Consider the following 26,644-nt stretch of genomic DNA (forward strand, 5'->3'; position numbering starts at 1 on the left):
TCAAGCTGTGTTTCTGCTTTTATTTAAATAAAATAGCCAATATTTACATATTCAATTCAATTACTCTTCAAATCCTCCTGTTTAATAAAGAACAGATTCTTACAGTAATTATCAGAAGTTCTTACAATGAAGAAATAAAATTGGAACATAGCAAAAAGCAAGTAAGTGTCTGCTGAACATTTAACCAGCATTCCCAAATCCACAAGAGAGCACTGCTCCTATAATATGGTATTCCTCCATCTCCTCCTGAAGGCAGGAGCATTTTCAGAACATGAACTACTTTCCAGATATTGAAACCACCTAGTAATGGGTAAAAGGACATTTTAGAAATACCGCAAATTGGATCATTGCTTTCCAAAACTGAAGATAGGTTTTATAACAAAAGTTTCATTCAAGTCACATCACCACTTTTCAGTTTTCTGAAAACATGTTGGCACTGGAAAAACCCAATTTCTATCCACGATAGCATCCAAACAGATGGCTTTTGCAGGTAAATTCATTTTGCATCTTTAAAGTCACACATAACTAATGCATAAAATGCTTTAAATTCAAACCTTTAGTCTCTTCTTCCAAATACTGCTCGTCTTTCTGTGCTTCATTTCTCAATCAGCCATGTCTTCTGAATTAAGACAATCTTTTATTCTCTTGCTCCCTTATTAGAGCAAATATGATCTGCATTTTCAGGTAAATACACTCCCATGCTTTGTAAAATGTTAGAAGTGGGTCCTGCCAGTCCAGACTGAGCACTATAGGATTCAAGCAGGTTAGCTACGAGGTTCATATCCACATCAACTGGTGCCAACTCAGTATCTTCAGCTCCAGAATCAGGGCCGGCATTTTGAGACATAGTTGCATTAACAGAACTTGCCTATAGTAAGTATAAAGGGAAAAGTTTTATCAAATTGTAGAAACGGGTTAAAAAAAAAAAAGAGGAAAGAAACAAGGAAATAGTCCTGCAGCCAACAAAGTTCAGTACATTCCACGCTGTCTTGACAGACAGGAATTTAGTCACCAAGTACTCATGCCAGTTAAAAATCATCACTTTCCATTACACAGAGTGAGTTCCAAGAGAAGGACAGAGAGGGTTACTGAGCCCTGGCTCAGTTTCCTTTGGGAGTAATCTACTACAGGAACTCAAGAATTCAAGCTGCAGCTGCTTGCCTTACTACTAAACCAGGGTAAAACAGTGGAATTAAACTAAGTCTTGGAAACAGTGTGCAAGTTAAACCTTAGCTAAGGTGGTTTTGTTTGTTTGTTTGAATATACCATGGTGCAACTGCAGCACATTTTGTTGCACGTGGGATATTTTTTTTAATGATTAGTTGGCACATGATCAGAAGACAGAAGTTTTTGATCATGTTATTCGGAATGACCCATTTTAGCATATTTACTCTTCCTTACTAAAGCTCTCAAAACTCTTACGCTACAAACTAGAGCTCAAGGCATACTTACCCCTTTCTTTTGGGTGGTGAAACTTTTACCAACATTGGTGTGTGCCAGTTCACGGTCCATCTCATTCATATATGACTTGAGACTGCCTATAAGCTCATTAGGCAACTCCTTCTGGTCTTGCCTTTGATTTTCAGCATCGAAGTCTTCATCATCCTCATCTGAGAAGTCAAACTCCTCCTCTTCATCCAGATCATCAGAATCCAGCTCTTCTGAGTCTGCCCCTATGTATTATTTTGTGTCAGTACAGATAGCAAACAAATCAGTGCAGTGCCCATGGGTGATCAGAAAACCCAGGGAAGCCAAATAGCTGCGAGATATTCTGATAAAAAAAAGAAGCAATCTCACCTAAAATTCTGTCTAACGCTTTTGTAAAAGAATCTACGTCAAAGGTAACATGGGATTCATCAGATGACCTGAAATATAAAAATATTTTTAAATAAATAAAGCTTTTATGCTTGCATAAGCCTGGCACAGGCATAAACCATATGGCATACTGATTTCTCTCAAGCCTAGGTTAAAGTTGGGACATTTGAACTGATGGTCTTGGAAGTGCTGAAAAGTCTGAGGCCTGCATGAATTACAAATGAGACTGCAATTGGAAGAACTCCTGGCATGAAGGAGAAAAGAAAACCAACAACTCTGTTTGTCATGGTCAAACAAAAATTGTACTGAAGGCAACCAAAATGAGCATGCCTGAATCCCTCTACAACAACAAAGTGGTGGTGTTATACCTCGGACAACGAGTTAGAAAGCCGAGAATCTCCAAGGGCTTTTGCCTAGAAAGAACACTAAAGGTTTCATTCTGGTCTCTCAAAAGGCTCAGTGGTTTGCCTTTTTTTGGTTGGTTTGTTTGTTCGTTTGGTTTTTAAATAACTGAAAAAGCCTACATTATAACTCAGACATTGACACTAACACTAATTAAAAAGGATCAAATAGTTAAGAGCATAAATTGAGTAGACCCTTATATGCTTGATACAGCTCACACAGTATTTTCTCAATGTTAAAGCTATGAAAAAAAACCTGAACAACATGCTACTAAGTCTTTGTTTTTTAAAATTAAAGGCCTGTCCACCCAACATTCACACAAACACTTTCTTAACTCCAACAATTAATCTAGTCACATTCTGCTGTTGTCTAAGTAACTGTCTTCAGTTAGCACTTTTCTTCCACTGTTGGGGACAATGCGAGGGCTCCACAGTGATTCTTTTCTCCTGCTTCTCGGTGTACAGTATGTGCTTCAGTAATGCAAAAACGGGCCCAGTATATTAAAATGACTAATCTACAGGAAATCTAAATACAGCTGTACCACAAAAATCAACAGTCTTAATTCACAGAGACAGATTCCCTCAACTTACGTTTCATTTTTATTTCCACACAGCCTCCCCAGAAGCATCTTAGCAGTCTGAATAGTTAGTCCTTCACAGTAGAAAAATTTCAGCACAAATGAACTTGAGATGTACATTTTAATAACAGTGCTAAGAACTATGGTAACGAACAACAGTAAACCTTCAACCTAAGAGGGTTATTTTTTTTTAAAAGCACAAAACCAAACTAAGTAAGAGTGCTGCAGCAGTGGCAGAGCGGTCACTAAGTTGGTTTAAAAGCAACTATAAATTCACTACTAACGTGGTTTTGTTTCAGGCCTCTGCTAAGTAGAACACTTCCAGATTTTGATTCTCTGCCTTACAGAATCAACCAAAGGGCTGCAGCAGAACAAAAACACATTCTACACCAGACACCAAATTTAAAAATACTACTACCATGGCATTTCTGCTCCTTCATGCGTTGAGACTTTGGATACAAAAGCCTTCATGCTTTCAGCAACTGCTTCCAAATCGTATTTCTGCTCTTCCTCATTTGAGGAAGGGAGGGATTCATTTCTTGCCTCCTTCAGCATCTGATCTAGATCATCTGGTGTAATCTCCAGCCAACTGTCATCTGAAAGAATACAGGACATACTTGGTATTCTGCACAAGTCTGTTAGCCCACAAGGCTCAATCCTGACGGTTGAGAGTACTGCTAGCATTTTGTAGCTTACTTTTGTACTATTAAGTTTTCATGCTGATACTAGGTTACACAGGATATGAGGCAGCGAGAAGCTAAGAGAGTTCAGATTTTGTTTTACTACTTTAAAACTGTGCTTTATATGCAGCTACAAACTAGCAGATATTGTTCTAGTTATAGGTAATCCTTCTGCCACTAAATGAAGGAAGAAAAGGCTTACACTATAAAGGGAGAGCCAATCCGACCTTCCACTATGATTATTAACACTGAATGTTGGATTTGTGAGCTACTGCATCATTCAGAAACACAGATGTGACCTGTACCGCACGCTGGCAACAACTACATTTCTGTCAGATAAGTGAAAAACACCCTATTATATAAAGGTTATGCTGGTCTTATATTGGCCATCAGAGAGGACTAGATAGTAATTAACTTTGTATTGTCAGTATTGGAGTTGGTTTATTAGTATAAAATGTATAAACACTTTCTGTCTGCTAGACAGTTGACACAAAGTACTCGATCCGGTGTAAGTGCGCATAGTGTTCCTGATCTAGTGGTATCAAATCCAAAACTGGATTGCATATCTTGCCAATTCACAGCCCCAAGCTTTGTGGCTTAGACAAACGAACTGGTTGCCTCAATCATAAGCGACGGCCCGTGAATAACCCCTCTCATAGTCCCAGGATAGGAAACAAACTAACTAGACACAGAGACTGGTACAGTGCTGTGAACATTCACCCTCCCCCCCCCGCCAAATAATCATTTGTGATAGGAAGAGTCCACCTCCCCATCCTGCTCACCATCCTCTGGAGGAAGACAAGCTGCTTCTCTCTCAAATTCCTTCAAATCGATGGTTGTTGTCTGTAGTAATGTCAAGATTTCATCACCTGGGCTCACTTCAACAGAGCTAGAAGAAAAAAAAATCAATTTACTGAAATGGATTTTTACTAGCATTACACTGCCAATGGCATTGCATACTCTACGTGCGGGTTTCACTCAAATTCCTCATTATTCCTTCTGTGCAAATACATCAAAAAGATAAGTGGATTTTGGGGAAATACCAGAATACTACACAGATAGTATTAGCCAAAACAAGACACAGTCAATTACTGAAATTCCTTGTTGATGGCTCCAAAGCCCACTTCTCATGTTTCCTTTGCTCTTTACATTTATTTTGTCTTGGCAAACACTAGGATCACCGGATCCCAAACAGCACAGACTGGAACATCAAGCAACTGATAGTCAAGATATGATGAGCTGGCAAACCCACACATATTTTTCTAATGACTTATTTTTAGGATTTGATCTTTTGGAGAAATCTACAGCCTGCTGCCTGTCTTCAGTAAAGGAGACAGATTACTCCGTGTTTATTATTCACAGGGATTGCTTTTCAATGAAACTTTTAAACACTGTCTATAGCCAACCAACCAAATGATGCTTTTCAGTCACCTCTCAACTCACTTGGAACAGCTTAGCATTTTACAAAAACAAGATAAACAGTTGCTCAAGCAATAACTTCTACTAGTAGAGAGTGTTCTAGAGGAATTAATATCCATACGTCCTAGCCATAGCACCCATGTTAAGTGTACAATGGAGAAAAGGGTTCACGTTTTTTGTAACAAGCGTTAAAAAAAGCTTGGTTAAAGTGCTTGTAGGTACTGTGTACGATTACTTATGAATTTCAAGTAGCTCTTACCTTTCTGGCTTGGTAACAGATTGCTCAAAGTAATCTTCTGCCATATGCAGCAGTTCCAAGTACTTAGCAGATCCTTCCATTTCTCCCTATTTAATACAAATTACAAATATGAATCTAAACAATTCTCCCTTCCCTTCCTTTCACAGTCAGGCTGGGTAAGGATGACTATTTATCAGAAATTGTGCTGAGAAAGTCAAAACAAGTAATACTGACTTGCAGTGTGTACTTGGAACAGAATATAGGGAATGGGCATAAGGTGCTTTCGCAGTCAGGTATGAATTAAAGAGTGACTATGCTGCAGTACCATATGGTGTACACTAAAAAGAAAGACAGTACTACGATTCCCACAACAGGGTGGATTTACCATGCCCAGGTTACAATTATACAGGAATTGTGAATAAACCTCTTGGTGTTTGGGAATTATCCACAGAAGTGGCATTGCAGTACAGTAAGAATATTCCCCTTTTCTCTACTAACCTAAGCATTTCGATAGAGTTGTCCAATTTTATAACCTTCAAGTAAGTAGTCAAAGGCATCTTTAAAAACAAAAACAACCAAAAAACAAACCCCACAAAAACCACACAAATAAAAAAATACACTTACATGGGACCAAATGGGTCCATGGGTGTTAAGTATAGATCTTTAAGAATATTTAAGTTTAGAGGCGTGCAAATGAAATGTAAACCAGTGAAAACAGTCATACACCGTGGCTTCCTTTATTCAACTGTATTTCCCCTTTCTTTAGATGAATGAACTCATCCCCAAATCCTGTTTTTTCCTTTTAAATTTCCAAAAGAAATTAACTTATTTCAAAAGGAGAACAAACTGCACATATCTCCTTTAAAGACATTCATTCACTTTTCATAGACAGAAGCATTAGATTTCTCGCCCTGCTGTAACTACTTACACTAGGTCAAGAGCTAGAACATGTTTTTCCTGGAATGTTTAAAAGACACACACACTACTTCACCTTGAAATAATTTTTTTCCTTCAGGCTGCGGAGGAATCTCTCCCACAGGGGACCACTTAACACACTTCTCTTGGAATCAGGAGATCCTTTACTGCACTTGGAGCACAAAATTTCAAAGCCATGAGCCTGCGTAAGAGATGCAACAACAAGAGGTTCTCAAGTGCACCTTTAAACGACTGCATAAAGAACTCACCATCATTGAGCTCCTGATGCTGCCATCTGAGAAGCAGGTGCCAAACGTAATTACACGTAGCAGTAAGTAAGTAAGTAAGTAGTAGTATCTTGGTTTGGAAGTTGGAACCGGTCTTTCTACAGCAATAATGGATCATTCTGACTTTGCAAAGTTTGTCTACCTGGGCAAGTCACTGCAAAGCAACCTAGAAGGGAGATCTACAGCACACAAGCTACTCCTCACGAAAGCATGAAGTCTTTAACTGTATTTAGAATCTATGCTGAACTGCAAACTTGCTTGACCTACACATTTTGTGGACGCAAACCGGCTGCACTGAGGCACAAGTTTCCAGAGAGGAAATTTCAGAACAGAAAACTCACGATTCTACACTTCTACTTGCAGCAAGGTCCCAGGGCACACTGTGCCCAGCCAAATCCCCTTTGCCCCCATCTCAGGTGTTGCCTACGATCAAGGTAACTGCGACCCATAGGCAGTTTAAGCTCTGGATTGCTCTCTGTGACTTGTGCCAAATTGGATGTGCAGGACAGGGTCATGCGCTCTGGTGATGAAGGCAAGGCATTTGTAATTTTGATGCACCCTTACACAGAGGTCTAAACTAACATGCAAATTTAGTCCACAGAAATGTCTCCATGCACAAACGCCATGAATGTGATAGGATGTACTGCTTCAGACAGAGGCTAAAATAGACCTCGTCTACCCTGAGATGGAAACTATTGTTCATATTGCTTAAGGGAAAAATTAACTGAGTTCGATACCAGTTCAGCTATGGTAATACAAACATGTATCCCTGGTTGGGATAGTTTCTAGGGGTCAAAGTCCAAGAGTGCTTTATCCCGTAAAGGAAAACTCCCAAGATACCGTACTTCCAGAAAAACGGTAACTGCGAATTTGCTCACATTTTTCTGTACAAGCAGAAAACTCACAAGCACAGTGTCATTTCTCAGACATCTATAAGCAAGCAAACTAAACAGACTAAGTACAAAATGCATAAAAAATAGTTACCAGTTTCATGCCCAGTTCATAGGCTTTGTACTGAGGGTGAGATGGGGGGGGCAGCGTGTATCCACTGCGTCTGTCTGGAACAAACTTCTGCTGCACCAGTTGTGCATATAAACACTTTGTGAAAGTAACCTGAAAAAGTCAGAGCAGAAGAAAATCATTCACTGCAGTGTGACTGTGTTGTGCATGGGCATCAACGTTCCACCAGTCTCATCTAAATTTTGTTTTAAAGCACTCGTATTACAGACGATACCTGAAATTGTATTCAAAATACATCTTAGATACATTTGCTTATGATATGTTGCTTTTCAGATCTTACAAAGTATATTCCAAGTTGACACTGTAAATAAACATGAACTTCATTCAGTCTAAATACATTTAAAAAATCCTCAGTATTCACGCCAACGAGGTATATTTTGAAAAACGTAAGGGCTCTTTTCAATTAACAAAACCAAAGCTGAGATTTCAAAATCAGTCTAGAAGTCTAAAATTTGACTCTCAAGTTTATTTTCAGCAGTCTAGGGGTATAACTCTGTAATGCAAACATATCAGATACAACACTGCTAGGACAATGCTCATAAAGCACCTCATAAAACAGCTTTACAGAACTGTGTAGGCACAGCTGGGAAGGTGAAAAGCCTTGCAATACACAGCTACGGGTAGTTAGGAGCAACTCCTTATGCTGCCTGGCAGTGCTGTCAAAGTCACAGAACTACATCGATTTACTTCACAAGCATTTTAGCAGAGGAACTATTAGCAGTAACCTCTGATTTCAGAAACACTTATCTCATGATTAGCCATCTGAAAGTCTAGCCACGTCAATCTGAAGGCAGAAAACCTATTAACGCAATGAACTGGAAATTCATGTTTAGCATCAAAAGAAAAAAAATAATCAGAAAACATGCTGTTTTTAAAATTAAATCCATGTATTTATATCACTTGACCACAGAACCTCCATCAGTCACAGAACCTAATTAAGTGAGAAGTTGCATGAGAAGGATCACTTACTACAGTCATCACACGCTCGTCTGGAGGGAAAGTTTGAAAAGAGCGACATGCTCGTAAATCTACTGGATCTCGTAGGTAAAAGGCCTGGACCGCTGCAGCCACCAATGAAGGGCGCTGTCTCAGCACTGCCGCAATGCCTGCTGGAAGGTAGCAGTGGGCTCGGTGAAATGAGGCCTGAATTTTCTCAGGATACCTGTATCATACAATAGCAACATAGTGTATTAAGTGTATTGCAAGTCCAAACCACTAATTTTTAATTATTATTCCCATTTTCACTTTAATATGAATCTATATTATGGGCCAAATGCCAGAAGATTATTCTAAACTACAGTTAAAACTCAGCTAATCTAATACCTGGAATGCCTGTTTATATACATATATATACACACATATATGTAAGTATACATGGCTAATAAAAATTTAATCCCCACATTGGTAAACTGAATCACTGTGAACTTGACTAACATGTCCAGCTATACAGGGTCTTTCACCACACCAAGTGTAGAAATCATGTGGCTCACGCCGACAAATCCTTGCCAAAAAAAACCCTGTACAGTGCTGAACACACCAGTGACAAGCTGACGATCTGAAAAGCACGCTGCTTCTACATTTTAGTTCAAGCTCCTCCTTCTCCCCTCGCAAAGGGCTCCTAAAGGCTCACAGAACTTTCAGATTTTTCAGAACAAGGATGTGAAGGAAGAATAACTTGTAATCGTCAGGTGTGGGTCATAGCAGTGAATCTCTTTCAGAGCCTCCAGATAACACTAGAGCCTACAGGACATTGCTCCTCCTCTTTAGAAGAATGCCATAGAAAAAGCTCTACCTGGTGGTTTCTGAAAAGGAAGCAACTTTACCAGATCTAACAGGAAAATGACTGAATACAAGAAAGTACCCCAGACAGCCCAGAATCAAAACTTAGTGTTGCAGAAGATGAAAATAAAACACCCACATACCCACTGATGCGTTTATACACTGCTGTTCTAATGGGTTCTGCAGCCAGGAACTCCTCCGAACGGGTGGATAACAGCGTTAACGCCTGCGAGATTTTTGGACTGGCAGCAGATAAGTCACATTCCTCCTGCTCGTGAGTCTCTGACAGTGGAATGATGTGCAGTTCTCCTTTGTAAAAGAACACCTGGCAGACAGTAACATTCCGATCAGACAGAATAAGAACAGTCACACATTAAGCAATGCAAAATTTCATTTAATATATGAATGTATTTGTTTAAACACAGAAAATACTGAACTATAAATAGAGAAATAATACAGGAAAAAGCTGAGGGGGGTGGGGTGGTTTTTTGTTTTTTTTTTTTTTTTTTTAAATGGGAGATAAGGTAAATACAGAAGCCAGAGATCATGATCTGACCAGTAAATAAAAACCCCAATTTTAACCACAACAAGTTTGGTCAAATGTATCTTGCTTCCTTAATAACAGTAATACCTAAAGTTTCTCTTCAATTAGAGATTTACTTCAGGAAAACCAGACAGCATAACGTAACTGCTGAAGAATAGGACAGGGACTAAAAAGCATTATTTCAAGTGCTGTACGTGACCTCTCTTGGTTCCTGATCCTAAGAACTGAATGTAACATTATCAACTCCTTCACTCTGTCCATTCCCTCAAACGGAAGGAAAATACGGTGCTGATAGTCCAGATACAGCTTTGCAATTATTTTTTGTGTTGTGTTCTGCCTCTTTTCAAGAGTCTTATGGTAGGAAAACAAAAAAAAAAAGTAAACAAATCTTTGCTAATAAAAAAGTTCTTTCTATTTAAATCCATTGTCAAGAAACTCAGAAACTTACTGATTTTACAGTTCAATCAATAGCACAATAGCTTCACTGCCTTCACATTTACCACAACGAGTAGCAAGTTTTAAAAAGTTTAGTCAGCTTTGTATTATGGAACAACTCCTAAAGAATGATTTATGTGCAAGAGCCAGACCTAGCTGAACAACACAGACTCGCAGCCTAGCAGGCAGGTCTGTAGTCTCCGTATGAATGTTATGCCATTAGTGTAAGAACATATCAGTATAAGAACTTTTTCTTTCTTCCTGCCATCAACAAACCAATTCTAGAAGAACCATGTGATATCTGTAACAGTTTCCAGATACCTCCACAGCAGTTTCACAGGATGCACTCACTCTACATGGCATTCTGCAAGAGTACGCAGAGCAGAATCAAGTATCATAAGTTTCCAGTGGTTAAGTCTCTCATTCAACATCCACAGCAAGCATAAAGCAGCTCATTAAAACCAGAATGAAAACAGACTGTGCTGAAAAAAACATGCTGTCAATTAAGTCGAGTCTTGAGCCCTGTCCAGAAGTTCCTTCACTAGTAAGGGACAGACAGCACTCTGGATTTTCAGTGCACTCAGACCACTTGGCTAGACAGAGGTGCAAGAGAAAACTCAAATTGTCAGTAAAAGGCCACTGTGAGGCACTTGCCAATTGATACAGAGGTTTTACTCACCCTGTTGTCACTATTCTCAGGATTCAGCCACTTTGGGAGAAAATCAGCTGCTTCAATCAAGAGAAACTCCCCATCGTTGTCATCGATCCTGCCCAACGAGAAATTAGTTTCTTACCAGGGAAAGTCTCTCACAGCACAATAACGCACGTTTCTAAATCCAATTACTAAGGGCAGGTTCCATGTCTGCATTATTTTAAATATTAAGACGCGACCTTCCGTCAGCCCCTGCCAGGAAAGGCGCTGCCCCTTCGCTCTCCCGCCCCGGCCGCCGGGCACCTCAGCGGGGCCCGCGGCGTCGCTTGGGGCCGTTACCTGGCCGCCAGCCCCGGGAACTCCCTGGTGATCTCCCGGATGAGGTAGACGATGAACCACTCGTCCTCCACGTTATCCCCGAACAGCGTGGTGCCGCCGACGTGCGCCGGGGTCTCGCCTGGCCAGGGGCAGAGAGAGGAGAGGCGACTCAGCGTCCCAGCCTGGCTCCCCCTCACCCGCCCCCGCTTCCCGCCCGCCGGCCTCCCCCCTCACAGCCCGAGGCTCACCCCGCGGCGGCACGTAGCGCAGGCGGAAGGGCTGCCTCTGCCAGATGTAGGCGGCCAGGAGCGGCGCGAAGCGCACCACGATCACCTCGGCGCAACGGCGCAGCAGCGTCTCATCTCCCGCCCCCGTCGCCGCGAAGAGGCGGTAGCACACGGCGTCCTCCGCCAGCGCGGCCCGCCCGATCCCCTCCATGGCGGCGGGCCGGGCCGGGCCGAGCCGAGCCGAGCCGGGCGGTAACGCTCCGCCTTCCCGGGGGTGGGGTGTCGTCATGGCGGCGGCGGGACGGCGGCGGGCGGCGGCGGCGCGGCGGAGCTGAGGATGATCTCGCGATACGCGCGGAAGCCGGTGCCCCCCGGCGCTCTGGAGATGTGAGTCGCCGCCGCCGTTTACCCCCCCGGCCCCGGCCCCGCTGTCCCGGTCCCCGCCGCCGCGGCAGGGCCCGGCTCCCACCTGATCCCCGCGCTCGGGCCTGCCTGCCCGCCCGCACCCCGGGCCTAGACAGAGGGGTCGCGGTGCCGCCTGTCCCCGGGCGCAGATTGCCCGTAACGCCGGGGTTAGGCCGGGTTTAACGTGGAGTCGTACGGGTGCGGTGCCGTAACCGCCGTGCGATGGCCTGTGCCAGGGCTGCGGCCCGCCGTGCCGCCTCAGGGGGCGGCCGGGGTAAGGGCAGCCACGGTGGCGGGTTTACACCCGTCGTGGCCAACGGGCGGCCTCGTCGCTTGAAAAATACATGTGTGAGAGAGCGTGATTCAACCCCTGTTCTTGTCCTTTTTTTTTTTTTTTTTTGACCCAAGAGGTAACTGACATGTAGATGCTTTTTTGGGGGGTGAGAGGTTTAGACAAATACATCAGTTTTGATACATTGATATTTCTCTGTCTCCATCCACTGTGGCTTCTCTTGTCCCTCTTTCCTAGACATCTAAACTTTGACAAAACAAAGAACTAGCAAATGCTATTTCTCCTCACTTGCCTGTGCACAGTTTGGTGGCTGCTTCTTGTTCTATTTGATTGTAAGTCTCCTACAGGGATAATGACATCAGTCTGCAGCTTTTAGAGGGCTGTTGATCAATTCACAACAACATTTTAAGTTTAAAGGAAGACACTGATTTCTAAGCAAAGACCTTTAACTCCGTTACTTTTAGATGTTACTTTTGATGTCTTAATTCTAAAGCTTTAGTAACAAGAATTAACCTTCTAATAATAATAAATGAGCTCTGGTATGCAAATCAGTGCACTCCTTGAAAAGCAGAAAAAAACCCTGTAAAGCTTGGGAACTCTGTAGATGCATATTCTTGTAAGTAATGTCAAGTTCCGCTTCTTGTTTTAGACAAGGACTTCCAAAACATGCCTTGCGGCATCATCCACTGCCAGAACCGCGAGCTGAGGTGCGCCCAGCCACACTCACGGCTGAAAACTACGGCGAGATCTCAAGGTACTTGTCCTAGCATAACATGAATCTTTGCCTGGAGACAACGGCAAAACCGGGCACCTTTGTCTCGAGTTACCGTTAGAGAAGTAACACAGCTGGTAGGCTTAGGCTTTACCTCAGATCCATTTAATTTCAGAACGCGTCCTTCCTATTTTGGAAATAATAAAAAGGTCCGTGGCTGTGTTCTGTTCCCAGCTCGCAAATAGCCTGGGTGATCTAATTTCATGGCTGAAATAAGAGGAGAAAAGATAAAAATAATTCCTGAGTGGTGTAGAACCAAGACTAGAAATATTCTGCAGCTTAACTAAGACAATTTTTGGAAAAATCTATGTTTTGCTTGACCTCTAGACTTCCTATGTCATTGAGATTATTAGGAGTTAACAGTTGTTATAATTACTTGTGTACCACGGCTTCTGCTTAAATGCCTCTGAAGTAAATATTTACCCTATGAAAACTCTATCACTGCTAAGACCTATTCTGTAATATCTATGCTTTCTTTGTACAGAAAGAAAAGTTTACTTACCCACTTTATTTGTCATTGTGTATTGTTGGGGGTTTTTTCCTCCTTTTTTTTTTTTCCTCAACATGTGCATTTCAGGGAGTCTGAAATCTGGAAGGAATCAGATTACCCTTCTGTTACTCCAGCTGATGATGGGAATTCACGATCCGCTAGTCAGAGTTACGTCGATGCCACCACCGAAGACAGCTCAGTCTTCTCTTGGGGCTATGATGTGAGTAGAACGTAATCATCCCAGCCAAATGTAGCACAGTGAGTAGAAAGACATTTGAAATACCACTGCAAATACATTTCAGGATAAAAGTGAGGATTTGTTCTGTCAATAAATCATGATAGTGGTTATAGAAAGAACATCTTTTTTACCTCTTCCCCATCTTTCCTTTCTCTCAAATCAAAACATATAAGGCTTATATTATTCAGTTAATATTCTGCATTTCCTTCCATCTAAAACTTTGGAAATGCAAATCATGTGAAGCATAAGTGTATCTGTAGAACATAATAAATGCTGTTATTGTGGAATCCCAAACATGAGTGGATGACTTTCAGACACTTGGGGTGAGTTTACCAAACTTCTGCATACTTGTATGTTTCTCAAAATATAGTAAGCCCCTAAAACGTTATTTTCATTTGGAAATGTTTGTTTTATTCCCCATCTACCAAAACAAAGTGTGCTATTGCTTTCTGTGAGGTGAGATGGAACTTTTTAGATTTAGATTACCCAAGAACCGACCCCATTTTCTAGCTACCCGAGAACATGTAACGAAGGTCCTGAACATCCTTCACTTTGACAGTGTTTCACACTAGTCTGCATTCCATTTTGTTTTGCTGTCGTCTCAGGACATTGCAGGCAACAAAATTCCATTTTGTTAAAATATGGCTGAATTTTATCCTTCCTGTTCTGATTTCTTTTATGTAAATTACTGTGTCTTAAACTTAATATCATAATACAGATATTTCAAAATGTTTTAATAGTTTTTCTGTTGGGTTAATGTAAGCTTTCTATGTAGCTACCATCAATCCTAACAGCAATCTGCATCATCTCTGGGGGGGCAATTATTTAAAGTTAATGTCTTTCTATGCAAAAGAAGTAGAACTGTTTAAATCAGTCCCACTAAGCTTTAAACAAATAGTTGTCCTTTTCAATTACAAAAAAAAAAAATCAATTAAAAAACTCCTCTGAATGCTATTTGCTAGGTCTTTATCGGCTAACTTTTCTTTCTAGGAATTTGATAAAGCTGCCACACAACAAGTTCAGCAAATGTTCAGGCAAATTGATGAGCTCCTCTATGAGCAGAGAGAAAATGTGCATGTTGAGGGACTGCGGGAAGAATGCCACCAGTGGACATCCAACTTTCCTCATCTCAGGTATTTTCTTAGTAGACTAATGCTAGTACTGTCACAAGAGTTACAAAAGGGTAGGGATGGAACCAGTTGCTTTTAAAACAATGTTAGTAGCAGGGTGGATTTATGCAATTATATAGTAGATAGAGGTAAAAAGATCACTCTAGTAGTCTGCCTGCCATTGTCATTAATATGCTGCTGTCTCACATTTGGTTCCTTGCCAGAGGATTATTGCTATTTGCAACTGACTTGGCAAAATCCTCTTAGAAAAGATGTATGGTAGAGCTGAAAGCCAGGCACTTAAAATCATTTCAAAATCCTCCTACCCTAGCTCAGCAGTCCTTATGGCTATCTAGAAACTTAAATTTTAAATCTTCATTACGTGTACTTGAATAGTTTTGTCCACATTCAAAAGTCTTACAATTTGCAGAGCATAAAAAACAAACAAAATTTTCTTATTTACTTGACTCGAAGCAATCTGTACTAGGGAAAACAACTGAAACCACATTTAACTATCACCAAGAAAACCACGTAGCTTCCCCATAGAAATTTTTAGGATTTGCTGCTGTGTGTTCTTGTACACTTCAGTAATCTCACTTTCGACGTTTTCTGACTCATTTATCCTTTGCTTGTGCCATGGCAGGGTTGTGGGGAAGCAGATAGTGATCCCCACAGATGAAGGGTATGGATGGTATTCAAGTTCACCTTCTGGCAGTTTAGCTTCCTCAGATGTAAGTTCACCACGAGAAAAAGATTCTCATGAGTAAGTACCAGCGGTTAATCCAGACTGTACCAAGGTGGGAAGGTAATTTTGTTCTCACTGGATTGCAGTAATAGGCTTCCTGAAATGTGAAGCCTAAGTCCTTTCTGTTAGGCTGAGTTGTGAACACAGCACACTTTTGTTTTCTTTCTAACAGTAGTACATTCAGAATAGCAAGACTATGTAGCTGTGCTTGTTGCTAACTACAGTAAACTGGTCGGTAAATAGAAATACCTTTACTGCTGCTGACTTCTTAAGAATATGTATGCATTGTAGCTAGTTTTATTGTTAATCATCTATTAAATTTGTATAGAACTTCAAAAATGCAAAGCACTACTTTAGTACTACTTTTATTATTTAAGGTTTTAATTTTTTTTTTTTTAATTAGCTTTGGATTTTTTTTTCTGAAGTTTCAAGTTTCTTAGCAAGAACTAAAAATATCCAAACTAAAAGAGTTTTTACTGTAACGCATAGTTTGTTGGCCTCCCCTACTGCTTGGCCTTAAGTGCCCTGTTGTGTCTCAGCTCACCAAATGCTGCTCTTGGAAGTGAAATAACAACTTACTTTCATTTCTGCTTTCTGAAAACTGTCACCTGTTCAGATTTAGTGTTTTTGGCAAGAAGGTACCTCTTTCTGTTACTCCCGTTCACAAAAAGGCCGACCGTTCCAAGTCTCCGACCTTGTGTTCTCCAGAGAGCGAAGAAGATGAAGATGGAGTAATTGTCTCTGAAGGCATAATGGAGGAATATTTAGCATTTGACTGCAGAGATGTGTAGGTATTGAATGTTAAGATAGCAACTAGTACCAGTGTCCTGGAATTCCTGCTGTTAAGATATATATCTATATATATATTTGGTTTGATTTTAGTTGATAAAGAATTTGATGAATTTTTTTTTTTTTTATATGTTTCCTCTAGAGAACTTTCAAAAGCTGGAGGTTGCTAGGGCACTGGGAATTCTCCCAAGTCATTTCCTACAACAATTTATTTTGCTAAAGTATTTTTCTGATTTTTTTTTTTTTAAATTTTTCTTACTAGTCATTTTTGTGCCTGGTTTAAATAGTTCATTCCATCATAACTAGGAGCCTGCTATGTATTGACATATGTAATAAAACTTGTTTAAATGTCATTTATTTTTTATACTAAGTCAAAGTCATTGTTTGTTCTGCACTAGCAGTATGCTGCTTTAGCTTTGTACTAGCATTTTGGGTGGAATTGTACCTTTCCAGATTTTCAGTGGTAATTTAAGAATTAGAGTGGATTTGATGCTTGCCAAGAAATAATTACCACTATTTTTATCTTAAGAAGAAGGGATTAAGGGTGGCGTAAAGAGGATTCTTTCTGCCTCTTTATTCAACTCAACAATATGAACATACGGCCTGGGTAAGAACTCTAGATGGTACTGCCAACGTGCTGACTACTTAATTGGTTTTAATAAATAAAGCCACTTAGCTGCTATGACCATGAGATTCTAATTGGTAGGTGGCTTCCTTTGACCAGGCCAGAGAGACATTGCTGCAGCAAAGTATATTGTCATCTCTGTAAAATAACGGTAGAAGTATTATAGCTTTTTCTAGTGGTAGCTCCTATTTTTTTTCAAGGTTTGTAGCTTTTTGATGTTAAGTACTAATTCAGGGAGTAGATATGAAAGCCATAATAAATGTGCTTGCATCAGTATTATTTCCTCCCTTATAAAATTTCTTTTGGCAGATGAACATAAACTTTTTTGAGCAGCTGTCTTCCAGGTTTCACACTTCACAATGCCTCTTGCATTGAGGAAGAGTCTGGAGCAAAGGCCACTTGCTACTGTGAATTACATTTTTTTTCTCCCCTTTCATTGATCACATCTAATTATCTAAAACTAAATTAAGCCTGTGCCCTGAATGCCCCCCGGCTGTTAGAGCAGCAGGCTGAGAGTGGCATTAAACAGTCACGAGTAGTAATGTTCCTCTCTCTCTCGTCTTCAGAATTCTGTAGGGCCTAACATTGTGATGCACAAATATTGCTATAACTATTAATATTTATTTTTAAATGGAACTTTGATCTCCTTGGTGAATTATTTATTATTAATAAAGTATCATTTATAGTCATTCCGTACAGGGAAACCAAGGTGTGCAGTAATAAGGTGGCTGCATCAGTCATTTCTCATTTAGGTCAGTGGTAGGCTCTAGAAGAAAAAAAAGTTCAAGTGCCCAATGTACAGAAGCTTGCTTCTTTCAGTGTTAGACTGTTACTTGGTATTGCTGTTTTTATTAAACTATCAGCTCTGAGAAAAATAATACTGTGTGATAAATACAAAACTTCTGAAGTACAGTCTTCAAGCTATTCAGCCAGCTGCCTTGACCTATTTCAGTTTAAGAGAAAATAGAACAGAAATGCAGCCTTAGCTGATGTTTTAATCCTATTAAATAACTAACTGCAACAAAAATATAGGAGACAAAGCAAATGTGTTTATGGTACAGATAATGCTTACATTTTTACAGGGAGGAGGAGTTGCATGAGAGGAAAATGGGACTGTCCTCTGGTAGACGGAAATTGGGGTTTCCGCCTATCTCTCCGTATTCCTGCATGAAGGATTCTGTGCTCACATTTGTGTTTGATGATGTGTGGAGTGAAGTCCTAGGCTGCATGGAAGAATTGATCTGCAGGCACTGGGAAGGGTCAGCCTCTGGTAAGGACTGCAGTTAAACTGAAGATTCAAAAGGGGATTTCGGTTACTTAATTTTGCAAGGATGCAATGAGAGGGGGATGTGTTTGGGAATAATGTCTTCGGGGGGGGGGAGGAAATGTCATTTTGCTAACAGTGTGAGACATGCCTTCAAAAGATTTAATAGACCTTAGCATCTAAAAAGATTCTCTTTAAAAAAATTGGATTCATAGCACTGTCCACAACTAGCAATGCCATTAGTCTCTCATTACAGCAATTCTCTCTTGCTTTACATAGATGATGAGAAAAATATCATAACAGTAGAAACGATCAGAGCAGATGCTGGAAGCCCTTTGCAGTTTGATCCTCTGCCAGTGTTGTTACCTCCTGTGCCACAAACTAAAATGCCCTCAGTGACATCAAATCTGGTAAGTATTTTTAGCCAGCTGGTTTATGTAGGGACAAATCAATACAGCGCTACCTAAGCAAACAGATTTGAGTATGTCAGGGGGCTGTTTAGATACAGAACCAGTTTGGATTTTGTAAGAACACTGACTGTCCTTTCTAACGCTTAAGTTCTGTTATTCCTCAGCTGCAAGTTTTAATTCCTACTTTTCTCTTTAAAACTTAATATTTTACTGGACAACCATGTGGTGACTGTTCATTGATGATGTAGTTCTTTGTACATTTCAATAATGTTTGACCTAAACTCTGAGATCAAGGATTGCATGTGCGAGATCCTATTCTCACTAGCTTATCTATAGCTAACTCATTAGGCAATAGAGGGCAAATCTTAGTGCAGTAGTAAAACAGGTTTGGGGTTTTTTTCTCAGACACTGAATTTGACTGTATAATCTGCTTTAGGTGATCTGCCCCTAGGGTGATGAGCACCAAAGTGTTACCTGTTTATTCCATTTTAATTCAACTCTTTCCTTCTTATTTCTTTCTCCTTTATTTCTACCCCTGCCTCTTCCTCATGTTCCTCTTACTGTGCGTGTAGTGCCCAAAAACCAGATGTGGCCGCAAAAGCAAAAAAAGGAGAAAAACACCTCAAGTATGTATGCTGGAGAGATTAAAGCTCTGGTATTTTTTATTTGCTGTCATTATGGTGGGTGGAATTTGATGTTTTTCCAGATCAGTCTGTATTCCAGGAAAGGAGGTTGCAGTTCTGTTCTTGACATAAAGTGTCAACACACACTGAAAATTAGTTTTGTAAAGCTTCTGATTAAAGTAATTGTTGGAAGACCCTGTCATGCAAATGAGAAGCTCAGTTGGAAAATATTAAGTATGACATAACATGGTAGGATATGTTTTCTAAGCACTACTATTTGCACAAAAAATAGAATGCTAAGATGCCTGTCTTCAATGGGGAAATAATATAACTGAGCATATATCTGGATGTCACAGAAGAAATTAATTTCTTTCTGCCAAAATTATTTACAAGGACAAAATCTGTAAATATGCATGTATGTCTCTGCCAAACACTTATTTAGTTTTTAAACTTTCAGGTAAATGTCTCTCAAGGGTCAAGTAGTGGCTCTCAACGTAATCTAAATGGCTTGATGGTGATACATGGGATCCACTTACAGCAAAGGAATGTGCCTGTAATGGAGAAAACACTGTAAGAACTATAGATCGTCTGTTGTAAAGTAGGGTACTCTCATGGCGAGAGGGAATCAACCCAAACCATTGTGAGATAACTTTCTACACTGGAGAAAGCAATTCTCAGTTATTTTCCTGTTTGTTTGATTATTTATTTGTCCTCTGTGAAACAGTATACTTCTCATGCAGGTTCTCTGTTTGATTGCTGCTGCTTTACCATTTAGTGAACAGCTGTGGCATTACTGTTAGCACTAACTGCCATCCTGAAAAAGAGATGAAGCTCAGAATGGGATAGAGAAACTGGTTTGCTTAGTTCCTAGAAGTGTTAGATCTGGGCTATGGATGTGAAAACTGATGTTTACAGTATGGGATTATCTGTTCTGTGATTAATGTTTACTTTTATACTGGTATCTTGTATCAGAAAGTTCATAGTTCAGTAAAAAAAAAAAAAAAAAAAGGCTTTTTTCTTTTCCATTCCCTGTTCTTTTCTAATTTGGCTGTAAATTACTTTATATAGTTACATAAAAAAAATGAAAACGCAATCACCTCTATCCACATATAATATTATTAACATCACATGTAGATGAATACTTGGGTAACAGGGTAGTTATCAGTCAGGTTAACCATATCTCTCTTGGTTTTGTAATTCTTTTGTTAGCGACCTGGATGACAAACGGCCAGGCTCCAGTTCCATCCTCTCTACCAGAGCGCGGCCAAATCATCCTCTAGAGCTCAGCACATCATCCCTGTCACGTTCCACAAGAAGGCGAAACCCACCACCACGTACCCTGCATCCCATCAACACAAGTGACTCTCATATTGGCACCCCAGGGTCTGTGGACGATGTCTTCAAGGGAACTCGACTGTATGTTTCAAAACCAGTTACTCGCTGCAAGTTACCGTATTTAGAGAACCCAGCTTAGACAAAGAGTATTCAGTTGAATAGAAAGAGCATGAATTATTTGATTAAAGAAATTAATTACCCATTAAAGCACAATCTTCTCTGAGGAAGCAGACTTGCTAAAGTTGATGTTTACTATGCTACAAGGCACATATTTAGGCAGTTCTGAACACAAACTATAGCTCTCAACCTGTCCAGTAAAAGCAATGCAACTACCACCATCTTTCTTGACATCAGCTTTCTTTTTCTATAGCCTGTTTTCAAGATGAAGTTAGAAGTCCACAGGTTTTTTGGTGATCAACTGTCTGTTGGTATCCTAACCCAGACTGGGCTATAAAGAAGGTGCTCATCTTAGGTTATGACTGACCACAGGACTCTTAATGAACTCAGTGAACCCACAACCACATCTAGAATATCTTATTTTTGTTTGGCATAATGATCTGACTGTAGTCATTTACAGGGTACTAGGAAACCTACCACAGGTAGTAGGAAGCAATGCAGGGTTTAATATACTTTTATATTCCACATGGGTTGTAAATTGACAGTTTCTTTTTAGGTTTGCAGTTCACCTATAAACTCATCCAGCCTGTTATTTTTTGTCATGTACTGTTTAGAGACTTAGTCCTTGTCTTTTCATAACTGATGTTTCTACTTCCAATATTTTATACGTCTGTTCCCTTTCCTCAGGCTTCAGTCAATTTAACAATTGTTAACGTCTCTCCTTTATTACCATATACGTTTAAATGTATGTAGAGAGTACTACGAAAGTCTTTTTTAAAACGCTGATTATAGTTTGAAGCTTTTCTAATGTATTCTTACAGAACATCCTTCAGTCAGCTCCAGAACACATATTAAGGCCTCTTGATCATTCCTAGCACTCTTCAAACATACAATATATAGACACCGTTCATGTGAAAAGGCTGCATCTAGAACATAGATTATTCTTTTCTGTTCCTCCTGTGACTAATGTTTAATTCATTTTTTATTTTGTGCAGTTAGATTTGTTTAGCTCCCTATAGAAGGCTTCTGAAAGCCTCTTGCACCTGTTCCTTCAAATACTCAAACAAAATATGGAGAAGGTAGGAGCCTTGTTTTACCCCCAGACATTTTATTTGACGCTTGTAATAAGTGAAAGAGCTACAATATGCATTTGCATTATGTAGGTTATTTACTTGCTTGGCTTAAAATAGATGCTGTTTTCTAGGCTCATTGTTTATCTTCAATTGCTAGGCTTAAGTTAGCAGTAAGCAGTACTTCATCCTAAAGGATATGAACAAAGAGCAGAAAATAATGCCATGTCTGGGAACAGGCAGACAAGATTATACCATTGTATGGTAACTGCCCATGAAGAGACCTTTATATCCACACACCTTTTTTCTGCAGAATCCAGCCGCTCAGCACACTCCTTCAAAACACACTGGAAGAGGTGCATTTTAACCACAACTAGCTTTTATATACCCCCATTACCAGGATTTCTGCTGGGGTACTCAGACTCAGTTTGCTTATATGCTTAATATTAAACATTCTGAAAATTATTTGTAAATAGGTGAAAAAGATTTCTGCCAAACTTCACCCGCTGCAGAACTCTTCTTTTAAATAGTCTCTAAGAGTCAGCCCTAACACCAGCATCCTGTAGGAAAATTCTGCAACCGTTGCTCTTAAGTTTTAACATTGTCTACATAATGCCAAATAGACAATATTGTATATATTACACAATGCCAAACATATAAACTATATGGTTTTTTTTTTTTTTTTTTTCCCCTGTTCTTAATGGTGCCTTTCAGCCTGACTGCACGGGAGCAGCTGACCTCACCCTCCTCGCTGCCACTAAGCCGAAATAATCTCCTACCACCTATTTCTACCACCAGTGTGGCAGAGCACATGAACACTGCAAGATCCCAGAGGCAAACGGTAACAGGCACAACAATTTTATTATTGGATAGTCTAAAATTGTAATCACTGCTGATCAAATTACCTAACCCAAGAGTTCTAACTTGTTTGTTATCTTGTAAGTGACAGCAACTGAAAGAGGCACAAAAAAATGCCATGTCGATTTTGACTAACAGCATCACCCATAGCTGAATGTTTTAATTCCAGTTAACGCCAGATTCCCCCCTCCCCATAACTAGGTGTAGAATGATTGACTTGGAAGATTAGCTTTAATTCCTAGGCTAATTATTTTAAATACACTGATGCAGTAAGAAGTAGCCATATCTGTTATTCTTCAATGCAGAAATCTCGAGGGAACAGAAGTCGAGCTCACAGCATAACAACACATGAAGATACCCACCAGCAGCTACAGGAGCGGCTTTTCTTACCCGATCATTTCTCCAGACCTAACACAACCCACGCATTCTTGGTAAAGCACGGCAAGTTAACCCAAATAATCCTTAGTTACTCAATAGGGTGCTTTGACAATTAACATACATAGGTAAACATTACTTGAGAACCAAAGGTCATAGATGATCAGTGCCAGGGAGTTCGTCAAGTTTGCCACTTGATTAGAAACATCATTGCTTGGCAAGTCACTTGTTCACAGATAGCGATCTCACTGTGCTCCCTGCAGCCTCCCTGTGAGCAGCTGGTGGTACTACACTTTTTCTGAAGAATCCGTGTTTGAGATGCTTGGAGAAAAAGCTAAGTGTTACTCTAGGTATAACGTTCACTCTCTCATCTGCACTGGTAATCCAGCATCTTCTGCGAAGGTTTGAGAAGAACTGTGGGGTAGGAGAGGGTGCTGTAAGGTTTTGCGTAAAACAGTAGGAAGTCATTCCTGCAGCTGTATTCAGAAATGCAGGAGTAGAATAGTCTTCCTTGCTTTCTTGCATGAATTTGCTGCACATTTCAGTATCAAATGCTCTTGGTGTAATTTATTGAAATACCTACTCTACTGCTGTCCTATCTAACAAAATATTTTTATCTAAGCTTTAAAAGCTATAATTTCAATAATAGCTTTTAAATAGCTGCTTGATTGGTTTCTGTGTATAATTTCAACATCCTTTACTTAGCAGTTATGAGTGTACAAACTTTCTAAAATCTATTTTGAAACAGAAGTTTCCAGAAGTGGTGAGAATGATTACTGGGCCAATGAAAGACATTCTAAGAAAGAGCATTATAAGGCGTATTTTCTACTCCTAAAGTTGATTTAACCCTCCTTAAACTTGTAAAAGCTCTACTCAGACCTTAAATCATATGTATTTCCTAACACATAGCAGGAAATAGTACTAGTATTTTGTAGTTTGTAGCTGTATTATAAATCTTGATGTTTAAACTTTTCTTCATGCAACCCTAAATAACTTGAACTGTCTTTTCAGCCAGATCCACAGCGCCGCCGTTCTTGCACTGTTATTGATTATAGTAATCAATCTTGGACAAGCAGAGGATCAACAGGTTCAGGTATGCTCATCAGTCATAGAATTAATAAGATCAAGCAAGAGTTAGGCTTCTGGGACAGGGATGCATTTCCTACATAGGTAATTAAATTGAGGAGGTTTTTTTCAAAATTCTGTTTCATGTTTTAAAGTTTCCATTCTACAAGTTTTATATTTGCATATAGAGTACGTTCGGATGTGGGTTTTTATTACCATTTTTATTTCAATTCATTTACGGAAGCTTAATGCAATCAGCACCAATGCTTCTCATGTCAAAGTTAAGAGGAGTTGCCAATTTAAACAGGAACTAGCAACAACTACTTTCTGTCCAAGGATTTTTCTTTTGCTCAGCTATACAACTGCAAGAAATTGCATTATGTCCAAAAGAAACTGAGTTGCACTGTGTCCGGAAGAGATTGCACTAGATCTGCACTAGATGTTAGAATGGCACTAGATTGACTCAAAATGTATTTTAAAGCCAGTAACTGTACCACTACAATTCACATGTATGCTCTGAAATCAAAATATGCTTGTACTGTTTAATTTGTAACAATTGGATGAACTTCGTGGAGTTACATGGCATAACCTAGAGTGAATCTCATCTAAAATTACTTATTTTTAATTGATCAAAGTGCCAAAGCAAGAGGAAGGCATTTTTGTTGTCAATGTAATGATACTCCTCCCTCCAGTTTCCCTTCCTTCACTGCAAGGTCATCTCCTTAAATTGTTTATGGTTAATATGCAAGCTGCAAAACAACCTTGGTTGTGACTGTATAGCTATTCTGGAGCATATATGAAGACTATTTTCAAAGTGTTACAGTAGACCAATGAACCTTAATTATTTCAGCTCTACCTTCAGAAATTTAGGTTTTGACCTCTTGGCACACAAAGTCAGTTGAAAGGGAGCCTGTTCAGAGATTACAGTAGAGCAGAAAGTTAACTTTTATGCCCTGGAACAGCTTTTTATGAATGCCAATGTTAAAGCTCAGCTGAATTCACCTTGAGCACTCCCTGTTAGCTTCAATACCAAGTCAAGTATCACCTCCACCTGGAAAGGGTGGCACAGAGCAGGGCATTAGAGGCGCTTTCTGAAAACTAGGTCTGTCAAGACAAACTACACTGGATTCCTTTTATGGCAGTGTTTTGGGATTCCTTACAGAGTTGTCAGAATTTCCTACATAAAAATAAACTAAGATGATGGATTGAAGCTGCAAAGGTTAAGGCAGCAAGCACATGGGTGATTATTAGAGGACAGGAGGGGTCTTTTAGCTTGTTTAATAGCTAAATGGCCTACCACTATTAATATAAGAGGTACAAGAGGTATCTTGACTTTAACAAAAGCACTAAGCTGAAGTAACTTGTTCTTAAACAAGAAAGGAGTAGTTCCTACCAAAATTAAAACAAACATCTGCTCCCCCCCAAAGCCATCCACCCCGATTCTTTAAATGCAAATGAGTTTTATGACTGCTGTATTAACAAAAAAAAATTATATCAGAACTTTGTAGACTTGAATACTTCACAGAGGTAAAGGAATACAGTAGTTCTCTGCAATGCAGCAACTACAAAAGCACAAATGGCCGCTTTTGGAAGGCTAGTCATTTGCCTCAAACTTGCATAATTTACACATAATGCAGTTGACAACATATTAGAATAAAAAGCCCCCCCAAGGCATTTTAGTTTTAAGCTAAAAGAGATGTATTTGGTACTTAGTTTTAATACCTTCCAGAAGTCTTAAAGTTGTACGTGATCTCTGTTTATTAGGTCTTCAACTGCATGGTTCTGTGAAAGCCCACAGTCGAAGTGGATCAGTCACAAAAAGCAAACAGGGGTTCTGACACGCCAGGAAGAAGTATCCCTCCATCTCCAGAGTCACGAACCACCTCTCGTTCTCAGCAATGTCAACATTGTTTACAGAGAGTTTTCAAACACCCTTCCTTATGAATAGTTATTTTTATAGAAATCTAAAAAGCAGCTGCCAAAGATTAGAAGGGGTATACTTAAACATTCCATTTTCTACCAGTAGAAAAAGTTACACTCCAGTGGAAGGGTGAATATACTCCAGTGGGCAGTAAAGCCTAACTCCTAGAAAATCTAGCAAACACTCTCAGTCATTGCTGTTTTCCCATTACCGCCTTGTGACTGGTTCATGTTGTTACAGGCAGGTACTGCAGAACCTGCTGATTTTTCCATTAGCTCTACAAAATATTATAATCAGGCCTTCCACAGTAGTAGTAATTTAAATTTTTAAAGCTGTATTTATATATTTAAAGCAATATTATAGTATGAAAAGCAAGCACTGCACATGATACTGCTTCTACAACCCAACTTAGACAAGGTATGAATTCTGTAGTAATTGCAGCAGATATTAACACAGTTGTGTAAAAATAAGGTAGGAAACCAGACGAACAGAACTGACAGCTTTAAGGGTAGCAACACCACTGACTAATCCCGTATTATATACTTACACCTCTTCCCCAGTGACTGAAGAACATTTAAGAGGCAAAAAGGAGTCTCTTAATGCAAGTAGGAACAGACTGTATTCAAAGAAAGTACATTGTCTTCCTGGTGAGACTATCTTATGGTAATTTCACAGAATAGGTCAGTCTTGCTTTCTAAAAATATCTGCAATTATGTAAGATTTCTGCACTCCGCCATGAAGTTCCACAACCCACAGATGCAACATAGCTTTTAGTAGATGTGTTCTGTACTGTGCGACAGACGTACCAGAGGTATTTGCAGTAGTTGCCCTTA

At 39.8% G+C, this 26,644-nt stretch overlaps 2 protein-coding genes across 8 annotated transcripts in view; one reads left to right on the forward strand and one right to left on the reverse strand.

Annotated features, from left to right (window-relative positions):
• Positions 1–11,597, reverse strand: ECD (ecdysoneless cell cycle regulator). The gene is made up of 13 exons (XM_054831509.1): positions 11,330–11,597; positions 11,103–11,220; positions 10,791–10,878; positions 9,276–9,457; positions 8,323–8,515; positions 7,318–7,446; positions 6,123–6,248; positions 5,153–5,238; positions 4,257–4,363; positions 3,213–3,390; positions 1,798–1,865; positions 1,453–1,673; positions 1–868 (listed from the first exon to the last, which is right to left on the reverse strand). The coding sequence occupies exons 1-13, from the start codon at positions 11,595–11,597 to the stop codon at positions 638–640; spliced, it is 1,995 nt and encodes a 664-aa protein (XP_054687484.1). The 3' UTR covers positions 1–637.
• FAM149B1 (family with sequence similarity 149 member B1) overlaps positions 11,559–26,644 on the forward strand; it is a 16,732-nt gene continuing 1,646 nt past the window's right edge. Inside the window, exons 1-15 of one of the 7 annotated variants that reach the window (XM_054831515.1) lie at positions 11,559–11,695; positions 12,655–12,759; positions 13,402–13,487; positions 14,496–14,638; positions 15,258–15,377; positions 15,976–16,146; positions 17,856–18,043; positions 18,317–18,447; positions 19,020–19,073; positions 19,528–19,640; positions 20,280–20,486; positions 22,307–22,433; positions 22,756–22,881; positions 23,837–23,918; positions 25,655–26,135. In XM_054831515.1, coding sequence (XP_054687490.1) covers positions 12,672–12,759; positions 13,402–13,487; positions 14,496–14,638; positions 15,258–15,377; positions 15,976–16,146; positions 17,856–18,043; positions 18,317–18,447; positions 19,020–19,073; positions 19,528–19,640; positions 20,280–20,486; positions 22,307–22,433; positions 22,756–22,881; positions 23,837–23,918; positions 25,655–25,728 — 1,710 coding nt within the window. In that variant the 5' untranslated portion in view covers positions 11,559–11,695; positions 12,655–12,671 and the 3' untranslated portion in view covers positions 25,729–26,135. Of the gene's footprint in view, positions 11,696–12,654; positions 12,760–13,354; positions 13,488–14,495; positions 14,639–15,257; positions 15,378–15,975; positions 16,147–17,855; positions 18,044–18,316; positions 18,448–19,019; positions 19,074–19,527; positions 19,641–20,279; positions 20,487–22,306; positions 22,434–22,755; positions 22,896–23,088; positions 23,815–23,836; positions 23,919–25,654; positions 26,136–26,644 lie in introns of those variants that run through there. The other 6 variants (XM_054831513.1, XM_054831510.1, XM_054831514.1 and 3 more) reach the window with 6 other exon arrangements.

The sequence above is a fragment of the Grus americana genome, chromosome 7 (assembly GCF_028858705.1).
Source record: "Grus americana isolate bGruAme1 chromosome 7, bGruAme1.mat, whole genome shotgun sequence".
NCBI classification, from domain to species: Eukaryota; Metazoa; Chordata; class Aves; order Gruiformes; family Gruidae; genus Grus; species Grus americana.

Bases quoted from the DNA above. Each gene is read 5' to 3' on its own strand.
- ECD (XM_054831509.1), bottom strand. From the start codon at position 11,597: ATGACGACACCCCACCCCCGGGAAGGCGGAGCGTTACCGCCCGGCTCG. The intron at 11,221-11,329 runs GTGAGCCTCGGG...GCCCCTGGCCAG, and splicing joins GCGCTACGTGCCGCCGCGGG to GCGAGACCCCGGCGCACGTC. The intron at 1,866-3,212 runs GTAGTAGTATTT...TTTATATTTCAG, and splicing joins GAAGGAGCAGAAATGCCATG to GTCATCTGATGAATCCCATG.